The following is a 13684-nucleotide window of genomic DNA, read 5'->3' as shown; positions in this document are numbered from 1 at the left end:
AGTGTGGAAGTGCTGGGTTTGATCCCTGGGTCAGGATGCTCCCCTGGAGAAGGGAATGACTACCCACTCCAGTATTCTTGCCTGGATAATTCCATGGATAGAGGAGCCTGGGGGGCTATAGTCGATGGGGTTGCAAACGGTTGGCCACAACTGAGCACCTAACACACACAGGGAGAGTAATAATGGTGGAATAAGAAATTATTAGCTTAGTCTATATAAAATGTGAATTCAAATTTCAAAATGGAATTCATATAATTTCTCAGGCTATGGGAATTGCCCTGTGATGAATGAAGCCCTTTCACTTACTAAATTCCTTGCACTTTGTGTTTAGTGGCTAAATTTTATTCATTGTCTCAAATTGAATAATAATAAATGAGGTATATCATAAATTATCCTGAATAATTGCTAACTTTAAATCTAAGTAGTTTATTTCTTGAAGTATGGAGTGGAACTCTAGTGATCAATTTTTGTTAACTCTAAATGTCTCCTACACTTCTTTAAGCCTTTGAAAAGTTTCTGGGTGTGTTTGAGAAGCTGTGGTTTTACAATGAATAATCTTGCCCCTTGGTTTTATAGGCAATTGAAAAGCTACAGGCTGGTGCTCTTGCGACAGATGCAGTGACTGCAGCCCTGGTGGAGCTTGAGGTATTTCTTTTCTCTATTTATTTCATTTAAAGTAGTTGTGAGTTTATGTCCGTTACTCTTAAATGACGAAACTTGTTTAGTCAGCCATCAGTGACATGACCAGTGTTTCCCAACAGTACTAACAATGAAGAATGAAGCAGCAGCCTGTGATCTTGTTAGGTTGTCTTATTGGAGACTTCTCTGAGTGATATAAAGAAGTTGGTTAAATTTCATTTTTTCCCCTGGTTTTGTGAGATTCATGAATACAAGTTATTGGTGGCTTGATGCTTGAATTTCCTTAATATTTTCAGAGGAAAAATTCCTAAAGTTAACACCTTCTCAAAGTAATATATATTCTGTTGTTTAGAAAACAAAAAATTCCAACTGTCTGGAAGTATCCCAAGTTTAAGAAGTTTCCTCACAAATGTATCAGTTGGATATATATACTGAAGCTGTGTTCTGTTAGGTGCGTCTTGTCCGGTGTGATTGTTAGGTTGGTCTCCAGTTAACTGTGGGTGTTGAGGAATTCAGTGTGGAGGTTCTCAAGTTCGCTGTATTCCTTGCTACTTCAATATAAGGGTCTCTCAATTCTCTTAATCTAGACCCTGAGGATAAGTTTGTCCAGGAGATATTGAGGGCTTCAGAAGCCTGACTTCTGTTTCTCAACTTTTTAGAGGGTAGATTAGTGTAAGTCAATTTAGAGGACAGTGAGTGAATAGTTTTTTGCTTGACAAGATTACTAGGGGACTCAAATAAGACTTAAAGATAAGAGTTTGAGGGAGGAGGTGATAGAGAAGACTGCCCCCAGTTGATTGGATTAGGCTCCTACTAGCAGGGCTCCTACTCTGTCATGCCAGGCCTTGCTTTTTACCTGTGAAGATTGCCCAGAGTTGACTGGAAGTGCTAGCCTTGTCCCTGAGCCATTGCAGAGTTGAGCTTTGGATCATGCTCTGTGGATTGTATGCTCTCTTGTTAACACTTTGAGCTTGGTAGGGTCCGTGGTCGAGGAAGGTGAACGTAGATGGTGGGCGTGTAGCTTGGTGCCTGAGGATCTGACTGGGCACATGTGGCCCCTTTCTCTTGAGGCCGATTGGTCTTACGCTAGCTCTGTGCCACTCGGGAGCCATAAAGCCCTGGGCACCTCTTGGCCTCTCCTTGGCTCAGTTTACACATTTATGATGTGAGGATGGTAATTTCTGCTTTACAGAGTTGTGAAGGTTAACTGACAACATATGATAACCACTTAGAACAGTATGAGGCACGTGGGAAACTACTCATAACTGTTATCAGTTACGACTATTGTGAGGTGCTTTGGAAATGATATATGTGAAGTGAATGTTTGTGGTAACTCTTTACATTGTCAAAGGAAGGTTAATTATATGTTGTGGATAAAAGGGGAAAAGTGATGCCAGGAAGAAAGTTGATGTGGTTACCACCAAATCTTACCTTTACTCAAAACACATACACAAAGTAAGCTTCATCTAACTTAATTCAGTCATTAATTGGAAATGACTGCTTTGTGTAGAAGGCAATACCCTGAGGTTGCAGGTGCATGGAGCCAGCGTGGGCCTGGGGAGAGATTAATAAACAGCTGGGTATATACCTTAAGGGCAACTATGAATACAAAATTGAGTAAAATTAAGTTTTCCTTTTTCTTTTCATCTTAGAATAACTTTAATTTTCTCAAGTCCTACTTATTCATTCTGAATATTTTGCTATATTTTTTCCCCATGATGAATCAATCCTACTGTAAAAGAATTTACTTATGTATACTTAAAAATGATTTAAAATAAATTTTGGAAGGAGTTACATGTGAGTGAGCTTTATAGTTTTGGATGATGACCTGTGGTTTTTAAGAGTGTGGATATGAAGGTTTTTAAAAAACAAGTGTGTTCTGTTATTTTGATTGGACTGTGGCCTGAGTGAGTTTATTAAGTTTGGGGAAGAATTTCAATGAGTTATCTTTAAAAATTCATTTTTATGTGGAATATTTGAATGAAATATGTGTTAGTAGTTTAAAGGTTAAGCCTCCACTAACTGGAAGAACTTTCCTCAATCTGAAGAATTACGTTGGAAGTCATGCATGTACGGCCACGGCAGTTGCCGTCACCTTGCATAATTGTGATTCGTCATCTTTGAACAGGGAGGTCTTCAAATAAAGAGTTTAACTGAAGACATATTCTAACAGCTTGAATCAATGGGAGGATATATAAAAATTGGATTCTTACATTTTCTGTACTTAGGGAAATAAGAGTAACATTAAGTCCTTTCAGTCAACTGAAAAGTTCCAGAATCTCACTTAGACTGTTATGTTTAACTTGAGAGTAAAACCACTTATCCTTAGTTTTGGTCAATCTATTTAGCAGAGCTGACTTTGTCCTAATTATCAAATAAATATGGGCAACCCTTATACCTTTGTCTTTTGACTGTATTTGGGATATACTTTTTGACTTCAAAAAAACCATACTTTTTAAACTTGCTTGTTACATTATTACTTAGGCACGTGGCTACACTGGGTTTGAATTCCTTGAGGACTTTGCTAACTGTGGATTGAAATGGTTTAACGGTCCTTATTGGCCAGCAGGGATATCTGGCCTCGTGTTTTGAAAAATATGAAAATTTGCACTTACCCAAATAGTGAAAAGTACATTGACCTCAACTTGATGCCACAGAGGAGAAAAAGACAATGTGAAATAAAATTTATAATTAAAAAAAATTGGGTTTTGGTGGCCTCTATAATTTATACAGGCCACCTCAACAAATCATTTTTGAGCTTTTCTTGGAATCCTATTCCCTTGTGTGGTTTCATTTTTCTCACCCACCAAGACAGACAACTGCAAAGCACCAGAGGGCTGGGAGGGTGAGTGTGTAAGTTCCTACCTATGAAACGGACTAGCTTCTCCCTTCTGGGTTTTGGGAGGGAAGGTGGCCACTCGTATGAGAGGTGTTCTGTAGTGAGAGGGTGAAAATGAGATGTGGATGCCAGTGTGCATTTTGCTTGTCTTCACAATGTGGTGAAGGAAAGGAAAAAGGTCAGTTTTATAGATCATATTTTAATAGTTTATTGTTAAAGTGATTTGGTCCCATTGTTTCATGACTGGTTTTCTAGAGATTCTTTTTGTAACTGATGGGAAAGTGACTCCTATCCATTGGGTAGAGTACACTTCTGATCTCCCTCCCAGCAGAGAAGATGAATTTGTGCAGCAACATGATCTTCATGTCTGGGCTGTGCCTTTGGAAGATAGTTGCTTTCATGCCTGCTTTTGAAATAATTTTGGTTTGGATAGCGACAGTGGATTTTAAATTTTAGACCATAGTTTGCACATAATTTGTACATTTCACATGTACAACTTCTGATACGAATTTTTTTCGGTGAGAAAATTGGATTTAGATCTGGGTGAGTAATGATGCCTCTGCTTAAGTAAAGAGTATTTCATAGATTCTGATAGAAAATGAGCTCATAAAATGCTTACTGAAGTGCTCTTTGCACATCAAAAATTTTTGTTTGAAAGTATTAAGATGAGGTTTAAAAAGTTCTGATAAGGAATAATAGGTGAAATATGACTGACAAATATGACAATATGACAGGTTACTTGTAGTCTTGTGAGGAAATTAATGAATCTGGCTGGGTGGGTGTATCCTTTGAGAGATTTTGGTTAATTTGTTTTGAAAACTGATTATTTTGGTAAGCAGAATACTATGCATTAACAATAGTGATAAGTATAGCCTTTGAATTTCATATGGTGAAAGGTAAATTGTACAGGCTTCCTTGTTAAAAATGTTTTGCTGAACTTAGAGTATTCTAAGTGGACCTTGCCATCTTTTGTTGAGTTGATTCATTCTTTATGTCTTCCTATGGTCAGAGGAGATGGTACTTCATGGTTGAAGCTTGTTGATTGTCCAGATGCTTTAGCATTTAAAGAGCAGATTATATTGCTCACAGCTGTCTGCTAAAAATGGTCCATTGTCTTTGGATCTCTATATAATCCAATGTAGTGCTTGCTTGTAAACCTTGGTAAATCCTTTATAGAAGTAACTTCTTATCCAGACAGCTGATATTTTGGGGTGTGAGGGGAAAAAAGGAGATATTTGCATTATTGTACATTTATATGAGTGTATATAAGGCTTTTATGCATCTATCTGACCTCTACATCCTGAGCCATAGAGCCAGCTCTGCATGCATGTCTAAAAGCAAGGATCTCCAGAATGTCCTCCCTGTGGTTAGTGGACCGCAGCCCAGGGCTCTGCGCAGCTGCAGGATTAGGCCATATGTCCTTCCTTTGGCCTTATTCTTCTAGCTGGAATTGTGTGTGTGCTTCAAAGGGAGAGAGAGCCCCGAAGGCCTGTAAGTCCTTGGGCTGCTTCGTGGTCATGAAGACGGTGTGGCTTGCTGCTGGCACATGGGCATATCTTGGATGGGAGGGAATACTGGGAAGGTCTGATATAACCCCCTTTCTCTCACCAAGCCTGTAGCAAATTTGCTTTTAGGGTTTCTTTGTGATTAGAAGCTTGACCACACCTGCTTCCTACCCCACTTTGGTGTTTAGTCTTTGTTGCAAAAACATAGGGGCAGCTGCTTTACTGTCATTGTTTATTTGCGAGGTCAACAGTTATTTAAAATAAGTGAGCATCTTTGTTCTTCTGCACATTTTTTGTTTTGAAGAAATGATCTTTTCTTAAGCAGAAGGGAGCTGAGGATTTCAGTAACTCCTTGCTTCCTGCTCCCCTTCACTCCCCTAAGGGGCTGAACATTCTGGACAGATAGCTCCATGCATCTAGTTCACAGATATAACAAATGCCCTCACTGTGTGACTGAGGAGTCCAATTTTAGACCCACAACTCCCGAAAGTCTCATTTTTCTCTTCCATTGGCCATAGATTTTATTCTCTGTAATGGGGAGTCGGGGAGGTCCTGTTTTTATGTATGTGAAGCAAGGAGTTTTGCCTTTTCTGCTTTGTAGTACTTCAAATGTTTTCATTGCATGAAATTTGGATTTTGACTTCAGATGCTCTTTGTACCTTTATTTTTTTTCTACTTGGTTATCATTGATTATTTCGGGCAAAGACCCTACTTTGCTATCTGTTTTGCTATCTGTTTAGCAGTATTTCCAGGGTGCTTCAGTATTTCTGTGTATTCCATCTGCTTATATAGTCTTTATGTTTCTCTGCATTTTTTGTTTTATTTTTTGAGGTGTACACACACAGTTACACTTCATGGAGTTGCATCCAGCCAAGTGTCCATGTTCTTCTTGTGAAGAGGCAGAGAAAATCACCTCTCCCAAGAATTTCCACCTTCTGGCCAAAGCAAATGTGTCCTGAAGAGCTGTACACAGATGGGAGGCAGCTTGGTTGCTTGTTCTGCTGCTAGAGCATTGATTTAATTAGAAGACAGGCTGTGGGTGGCCAAGTGCAGACAAAGAAGCACCAGACACAGCCCAGTTAGCCTGGGACAGTAAAAGTAAGTTACACTCTTTCTAAAACACTTTTTTTGAGTATTGATGCTGATTCTTGCCTTTAGTAATAAGGGGCAACTTGTAACTTACTGTTTGTGTTTACTCATTAGGTGCATCTGTTCTTTTTCTAAGACCCTAGACATTAAATGTGCTCTTTAGCACAATGTATCTGCTTAATTAAGGAAAAGCAGTGATTTTTTTTTTCTTCTTTTAATTTTTTCAGAATAAAAAGAAAACTGAATCAATGATTACATTCCAGGTTAATTTTTACACAGCATCAAAACTGTGTATTAGTTTTTGACTGAGTCAAAACTTTTAAGTACAGCGCTTGTTGTGTTACAGAGCTTTGTACTGAGGGAACATGGAAACAGTTTCACCTTTTTCTAGCCATTTTCTTGATGAGCTGTGTGCACCTTATCACATGAATTCATCTTGGCTGAATGTGGTAGAAAATACGGTCCAAGACCAGACTTAGCAGTTTCTAAGGAACTTGTAGCTTTATATATGAGTCCTTGTTTTGCTCTGGGAGTTATTACTCTCTAAGAATATATTACATTTTAGAATTCAGTTTTGAACTACTAAAAGCTACATTTGGTAATATGATGGAATTGGTGATAATTTGTGTTTTGGTTATGTGACAGCTATTTAGACTGTTGGGTTGAGTATAAAATCTCTTCCTTTAAATTAATAAAGATATTAGATTCATTGGCCCTTGCATTTGTAGTACTGTGATTATTGAATCATTTTGTATGTGTGTGTGATGTGCGTGTGTGGTATGTGTGTGTGTTTGGATCTGTATCATTTGGGGGCATCAATTTTATTTTTTAACGTCTATTGTTTTTTGCTTTTGGTAATGACGGACTAGGCTTAAGAAGGATTTTCTGTGTTCAGCAAAATCACGGGCTGATAATCATGAAGGTCAGTCTGAAAGACTGCCTTTGATTTTAAGTTTTTAATCTATCTCTCAAAGATGGGACTTTATTCAGAATCTGGAAAGGAATGAGAAAGAAATTTGTTATATAATTTTTAGGAATCTCATCAAGATCATGTCCTAAACCCTGCTACAAAGCAGCACACAGCATTACTTCTGTTTTTTCCTCCCATTCGCTCTCGGTGTGCCTGCCATCTAATTTTTATCTGTATAGCAGACTTTACCTTTTAGGATAATGAAGGACTGCACCTCGCTGTTGCAGAGCAAACAGCTTAAAATCGAGTGCTAGGCATCTCAGTGGGAGCAGTGCTTTGGCCGTTCTGACTGCCAGGGAGTTTTTACTGGCAGTCATTCTCACTCAGGGTCCAGCATCCTGCATGGAAATCACATTTCCTGACAGTTTATGACATGCATATAACACAGGGTATCAACGCTACAGCACTTACTAGGCTTCTCAGAAAATTCCGAGTGGGGAACTTATTTTTGTTTTCCTCTATTGTAAGTGTGTGCATATGTTAACATTTTCTAGTGGGCTGGACATCTTTTAAGTTAAAATCATAGTTAAAAGTCCTACTTACAAGTTAGTGACACTTCCTTGCCCCTCCAATCTGCCATGTCCTCACTTAACATTTGACAGAAGGATGGATTACATTATTATAATTTTGTGGTCTGTTAGGTTCTTTTTGAGTGATATTTTCACATCATCAACATGGTTAAAAGGTATTATTGTTTAGGTTGTAGGGAAGTATAAGGAGATGCCAAAGTTGGCTTTACCACAGAAACAGTTCCATTTGTCTTTTCTATTGTAGCTCATGTGGAAAGGACAATTTCAGGTACCGGGTGTGCTAACCTCTTCCTGGACATCGTAAAGACTCCAACTAAAACAAAGTTTAAAACTATTTCAGATGTGCAGGTCTGTTGAAGCCAATATTTTATTTTAGAGATTTGTGTTATGTTTGACAAGTAACTCTTTGTACCAGAATTCGGTGGCTTGCAATTAAAGAACCCATGAAAATAAACTGCTGTGATGTCATTTTTCTGCTTAACTAGGTTATCTGTTTGTTTGCAGATTAATTAGGCAGGTTAATAATGGAAAGAATGTGAATACAGATGGGCAGTGCTTTTTCATAAAGATACTTTTAATAATAAATTAGAAAAAAAACCTGGTTCTATTTTTGACAGAATATTGTGTGCCAGATCAACAAATGCTCAAGTGAACAAAAGAAGTATTTGATGCATTTATTCTGACTTTTCTAGAAGAGCTTAGATGCTTCAAGATCATTTAAAAGTCTTAGTTCCTAATACATAGGCTATTGTGAGTTAGTTTTTTTAAAAAATATAAAGTATGTGTTTTTTTGTGTGTGTAATTGAGCAGTTAAAAAAGTGAACTGTCACAAATACTCAAACTGGGTATTCAGCATAGTATATTTGACTCAACTGTTCACAGAGTGTGATGCAAACAAATGTTCTCTTAACTTACATCCAGGATGGCTAAAATATTACTTTAACACATGTTAAAAGTGGAGCACTGTAACTCTTTGGCTAGATACAATTCCAGGCTGTCTCAGTTGAGTAATTTCCTCAGGCATTCCGACTTTGATCAACCACAGCACGAACTTTTAGCATGTCTGTAAAGCAGCCAGTGCATCTGTAAATATGTCCTGAGGTAGAGAGAAAAGAGAGAATGCCAAAAAGGAAAGAATACTTTCTGTTGTAAAGGAATAGTTACAGAATGAAAATGGAAAGTTTTTTTGTTTCCCTAGGAACTCTTTTTAGATAATTGAGCCTCTGATGTCTAAGTATGCCCTGTGGTTCTGTATTAATGAATGAAAGATACTTCATTTGGGCCTAGTAAAAATGTTTTCCTGACTAACTCTGCTGAAACATAATGGTTAGAGTTCATTAATTCTTAAACTTTCCAGTCTTTATTAATGTATTTAGTATTAATTGGCCAAAAACCTAAATATAAACAATAACATGTATCTCAGTAATTGTTTATGGCTAGTATTTGGGTGAAAATATTCTTATATGACCCTATTTTAGAGAGTAACTCTCAGAACAGGCACACCACTACAGGAGTAATCTCTTTGTTTTCAACACATGAAGCAAAATAGGTTTTTCTGGGTTTTGTTTTCAGTGACCTGAAAATGAATTTGCAAATATGTTTGTTGATTTCTATGGGGCTTCCCTGGTGGCTCAGATGGTAAAGAATCTGCCTGCAATGCGGGAGACCTGGGTTCCATCCCTGGGTTGGGAAGATCCCCTGGAAAAGGGAATGGCAACTCGCTCCAGTATGCTTACTTGGAGAATTCCATGAACCGAGGAACCTGGTGGGCTACAGTTCATGGGGTCGCATAGAGTCGAACATGACTGAATGACTAATACTTTCATTATTATTATGGAGTTATTTTGATTTGTTTTGCTCCAAATTACTAATTCCAAAGAGAATACCATGTTTTCTGTCATCATTTTGACAATGGCAGTTCACCATTGTGTAAAGTTGTAGATGAAGTTGTCTATACTGATGGTGATCAAGATAGTCTTGAGAAAAATATTATGATATCTCATTATTCTTCTGGATTCTGGGTGGAAAGCTTATGTCTCATTTTGGAGATGCTAAAAAGCATTACAGATTCTAATGATCACAGTCAGAAGATATGTGGCATTTCTGACTTCTAACCTAGCTCTTAGTAAAGTGCTTTGATGCAGTGTAGTTAGTCTGCAGCACAGATTAAATAGCCTACTTCTGTATTTCACGGATTCAATGGACATGAGTTTGAGCACAAACTCCAGGAGATGGTGAAGGACAGGGAAGCCTGGTGTGCTGCAGTCCAAGAGGTCGCAAAGAGTTAGATGCGACTAAGTGACTGAACAACAACTTCTGTGTTTATCATTTGTAAGTAGCAAGAAGTACATATATTCCATATTTTCAATATCCAGTGAGGCATGGGAATGAAATCATGATTTATTGTTGGGACTGGCATTTGTGTCAAAGAGCTGCTTTGCCTGAAATCTCTATTGTGGAGAAAACTGAAGATTTTGAATTTGCATCTGGAGAAGCATGAGACCTTATTAACCTTTACAAAGCGAGGTTCCAGAAGAGATGGTTTACAGATATATGTTGATTGGCCCATAGACTAGTTCTTAAAAACTGGAATTTGTTGCAAACATTTAAAATCAGGAGACTCATAAAAATCTGGATTTCTAATTTCTTTTAAAAGAAAAATGAGATCTGGTCATGTGGGATATGCGTTCTTTCAGGGTTGCAGTCTGCCAAAGCAGAGTGACAACTGCCCCTTTTTGAGTATAGGAAGCTGTCTAACTACGACTGTATTTCAGCTCAAGGTACAGCTGAAAACAAGGCCTGGACAGATATGCCAACTTTTGTCTGGTTGGAAGGCCTGAGAGAATGAACTGATGATTTAATTGGCCTAAGTTTTTTGCTCCAGGTTGCAAATTGTCACAACAGGGATTTCTACCAACAATAAGACTGGAATGAGCTTTGATTTGATTTTTTAAAATTGGAATTGGACTAAGGTATTAACTTATTACTTTGAAAATGAGCTTCAAGCTAAAGACTTTTCAAAAAATTTCCCATAGAAGCAGTTTGAACCAAAACCAAAGTATTCATACATAACTCCAAAGAGTTTGAGCTAGAGCTGAAGCAGGTCAAAATACTCTGTGACCTGGCTAAATCCTTCATTTATTTCTAGTCCCTGAAGTAAAATATTATTTTTAGTGTTCGTAGTGAAGAATGTAGCAGAAGTGACCATAAGTACAAGTTGTTATTGCACCCATTTCTGAACCTAAAGGATAGTTAGCTTCCAATCTTGATTCCACTACTTCTGGAGGGAAAGCACACTAAGATAAATCATTAGTTTGTGCATAATATTTGTGATTGCATCTGTGATAGTTACCCAGAAGCCTTTGTACGTCCTTTTTATCAGTGGCTCTGTTACATTTTATTAATCTTTTTCTGATTCATTTCATTTTTCTCTAGTAGAGGTTGAATCCCACTTCCCAGAGTGGTTAGCTCTTGTAGCCTCTCATGATTCAGTTTTCCTTTCTTTCTCTCCACGTTCTCTGTTCTGTTGCTCATAGATACTTTTACAAACCTCTTCAAAGTCCTGTTTGAGGAGAAAGTGAAGATAAGCAGTTCATCCAGGTTAGAGTTTCTCAAGGTGAGGACCATGCTCTGACTGGATTGGATTCACTTGAGGTAGCTTGTTAAAAAAAAAGAACCGTTTCTCCCTTCACCTCACATGACCTAAGTCAGAATCTTTGGGGATAGGACTCTGGAAATGTTCATTTTTCTGATTTAAAAAAAAAAATTAATTTTGAAATAATTGTAGATTCACATGCAGTTGTAAGAAATGACATGGAGAGATCCCTTGGATCCCCCACCCCACAGTGATGATTGTTTCTAGAAAAGCTGCTGTTAATCTTTTATTTTAAAACATTACACTATATTAATAGTTTCAAAACTTTTTATTAAAGTGTAGTATACATATAGAAAAGCATACATATTTATGGTACAGGAGCAGATCCTTGAATTTTCAGAGGGAACCAGCACCCAGATCAAGAAACACATTTGCAACCCTTCAGAAAGCCCCTTCTGCCCCCTTCCAGTCAGTTCAGTTCAGTCTCTTAGTCATGTCCGACTCTCTGCGACCCCATGGACTGCAGCACACCCGGCCTCCCTGTCCATCACCAACTCCTGGAGTTTACTCAAACTCATGTCCATTGAGTCGGTGATGCCATCCAACCATCTCATCCTCTGTCGTCCCCTTCTCCTGCCTTCCATCTTTCCCAGCATCAGGGTCTTTTGAAATGAGTCAGTTCTTCACATCAGGTGGCCAAAGTATTGGAGTTTCAGCTTCAGCATCAGTCCTTCCAATGAATATTCAGGACTGATTTCCTTTAGGATGGACTGGTTGGATCTCCTTGTTGTCCAAGGGACTCTCAAGAGTCTTCTCCAACACCACAGTTCAAAAACATCAATTCTTCAGCACTCAGCTTTCTTTATAGTCCAACTCTCACATCCATACATGACCACTGGAAAAACCATAGCCTTGACTAGACAGACCTTTGTTGGCAAAGTTTGCTTTTTAATATGCTGTCTAGGTTGGTCATAACTTTCTTCCAAGGAGTAAGCGTCTTTTAATTTCATGGCTGCAGTCACCATCTGCAGTGATTTTGGAGCCCCCCCAAATAAAGTCAGCCATTGTTTCCACTGTTTCCCCATCTATTTGCCATGAAGTGGTGGGACGGGATGCCATAATCTTAGTTTTCTGAATGTTGAGCTTTAAGCCAACATTTTCACTCTTTTCTTTCACTGTCATCAAGAGGCTCTTTAGTTCTTCTTCACTTTCTACCATAACAGTGGTGTCATCTGCATATCTGAGGTTATTGATATTTCTCCCAGCAATCGTGATTCCAGCTTGTGCTTCCTCCAGCCCAGCATTTCTCATGATGTACTCTGCATATACGTTAAAAAAGCAGGGTGACAATATACAGCCTTGACGTACTCCTTTTCCTATTTGGAACCAGTCTGTTGTTCCATGCCCAGTTCTAACTGTTGCTTCCTGACCTGCGTACAAATTTCTCAAGAGGCAGGTCAGGTGGTCTGATATTCCCATCTCTTTAAAAATTTTCCATGGTTTGCTGTGCTCCACATAGTCAAAGACTTTGGTGTAGTCAATAAAGCAGAAATCGATGTTTTTCTGGAACTCTCTTGCTTTTTCGATGATGCAGCAGATATTGGCAATTTGATCTCTGGTTCCTCTGCCTTTTCTAAAACCAGCTTGAACATCTGAAAGTTCACTGTTCACGTATTGCTAAAGCCTTGGAGAATTTTGAGCATTACTTTGCTAGTGTGTGAGATGAGTGCAATTGTGCAGTAGTTTGAGCATTCTTTGGCATTGCCTTTCTTTGGAACTGGAATGAAAACTGACCTTTTCCAGTCCTGTGGCCACTGCTGAGTTTTCCAAATTTGCTGACATATTGAGTGCAGCACTTTCACAGCATCATCTTTCATGATTTGAAAGAACTCAACTGGAATTTCATCACCTCCACTAGCTTTGTTCATAGTGATGCTTCTAAGGCCCACTTGACTTTACTTTCCAGGATGTCTGGTTCTAGGTGAGTGATCACACCATCGTGATTATCTGGGTCGTGAAGATCTTTTTTGTACAGTTCTTCTGTGTATTCTTGCCACCTCTTCTTAATATCTTCTGTTTCTGTTAGGTCCATACCATTTCTGTCCTTTATTGAGCCCATCTTTGCATGATTTCCTTTGGTATCTCTGATTTTCTTGAAGATTTCTCTAGTCTTTGCCTTTCTGTTGTTTTCCTCTTTGCATTGGTCACTGAGGAAGGCTTTCTTATCTCTCCTTGCTATTCTTTGGAACTCTGCATTCAAATGGGTATATCTTTCCTTTTCTCCTATGGTCTTCACTTCTTTTCTTTTCACAGCTATTTGTAAGGCCTCCTCAGACAGGCATTTTGCTTTTTTGTATTTCTTTTTCTTTGGGATAATCTTGTTCCCTGTCTCCTGTACAATGTCATGAACCTCCAACCACAGTTCATCAAGCACTCTGTCTTTCAGATCTGATCCTTTAAATCTATTTTTCACTTATACTTTATAATCGTGAGGGATGTGATTTAGGTCATATTGGA

General features: G+C 38.3%; 1 protein-coding gene across 6 annotated transcripts in view; it reads left to right on the top strand.

The window, feature by feature from the left end:
• Positions 1 to 13684, top strand: part of TASP1 (taspase 1) — a 248285-nt gene that overhangs the window by 16340 nt on the left and 218261 nt on the right. For 5 of the 6 annotated variants that reach the window (XR_011489320.1, XM_070471902.1, XM_070471900.1 and 2 more), the window contains exon 4: positions 577 to 645. Coding sequence is in view for 4 of the 6 variants with exons in the window: in XM_070471902.1 (XP_070328003.1) it covers positions 577 to 645 (69 nt within the window). In the remaining 2 variants the exon portion in view is untranslated. Of the gene's footprint in view, positions 1 to 576; positions 646 to 5814; positions 6082 to 13684 lie in introns of all 6 variants that reach the window. The other variant, XM_070471904.1, reaches the window with a different exon arrangement.

The sequence above is a fragment of the Odocoileus virginianus genome, chromosome 9 (genome assembly GCF_023699985.2).
Source record: "Odocoileus virginianus isolate 20LAN1187 ecotype Illinois chromosome 9, Ovbor_1.2, whole genome shotgun sequence".
Classification (NCBI taxonomy): domain Eukaryota; kingdom Metazoa; phylum Chordata; class Mammalia; order Artiodactyla; family Cervidae; genus Odocoileus; species Odocoileus virginianus.
This window is presented reverse-complemented; position numbering and strand designations above follow the sequence as displayed.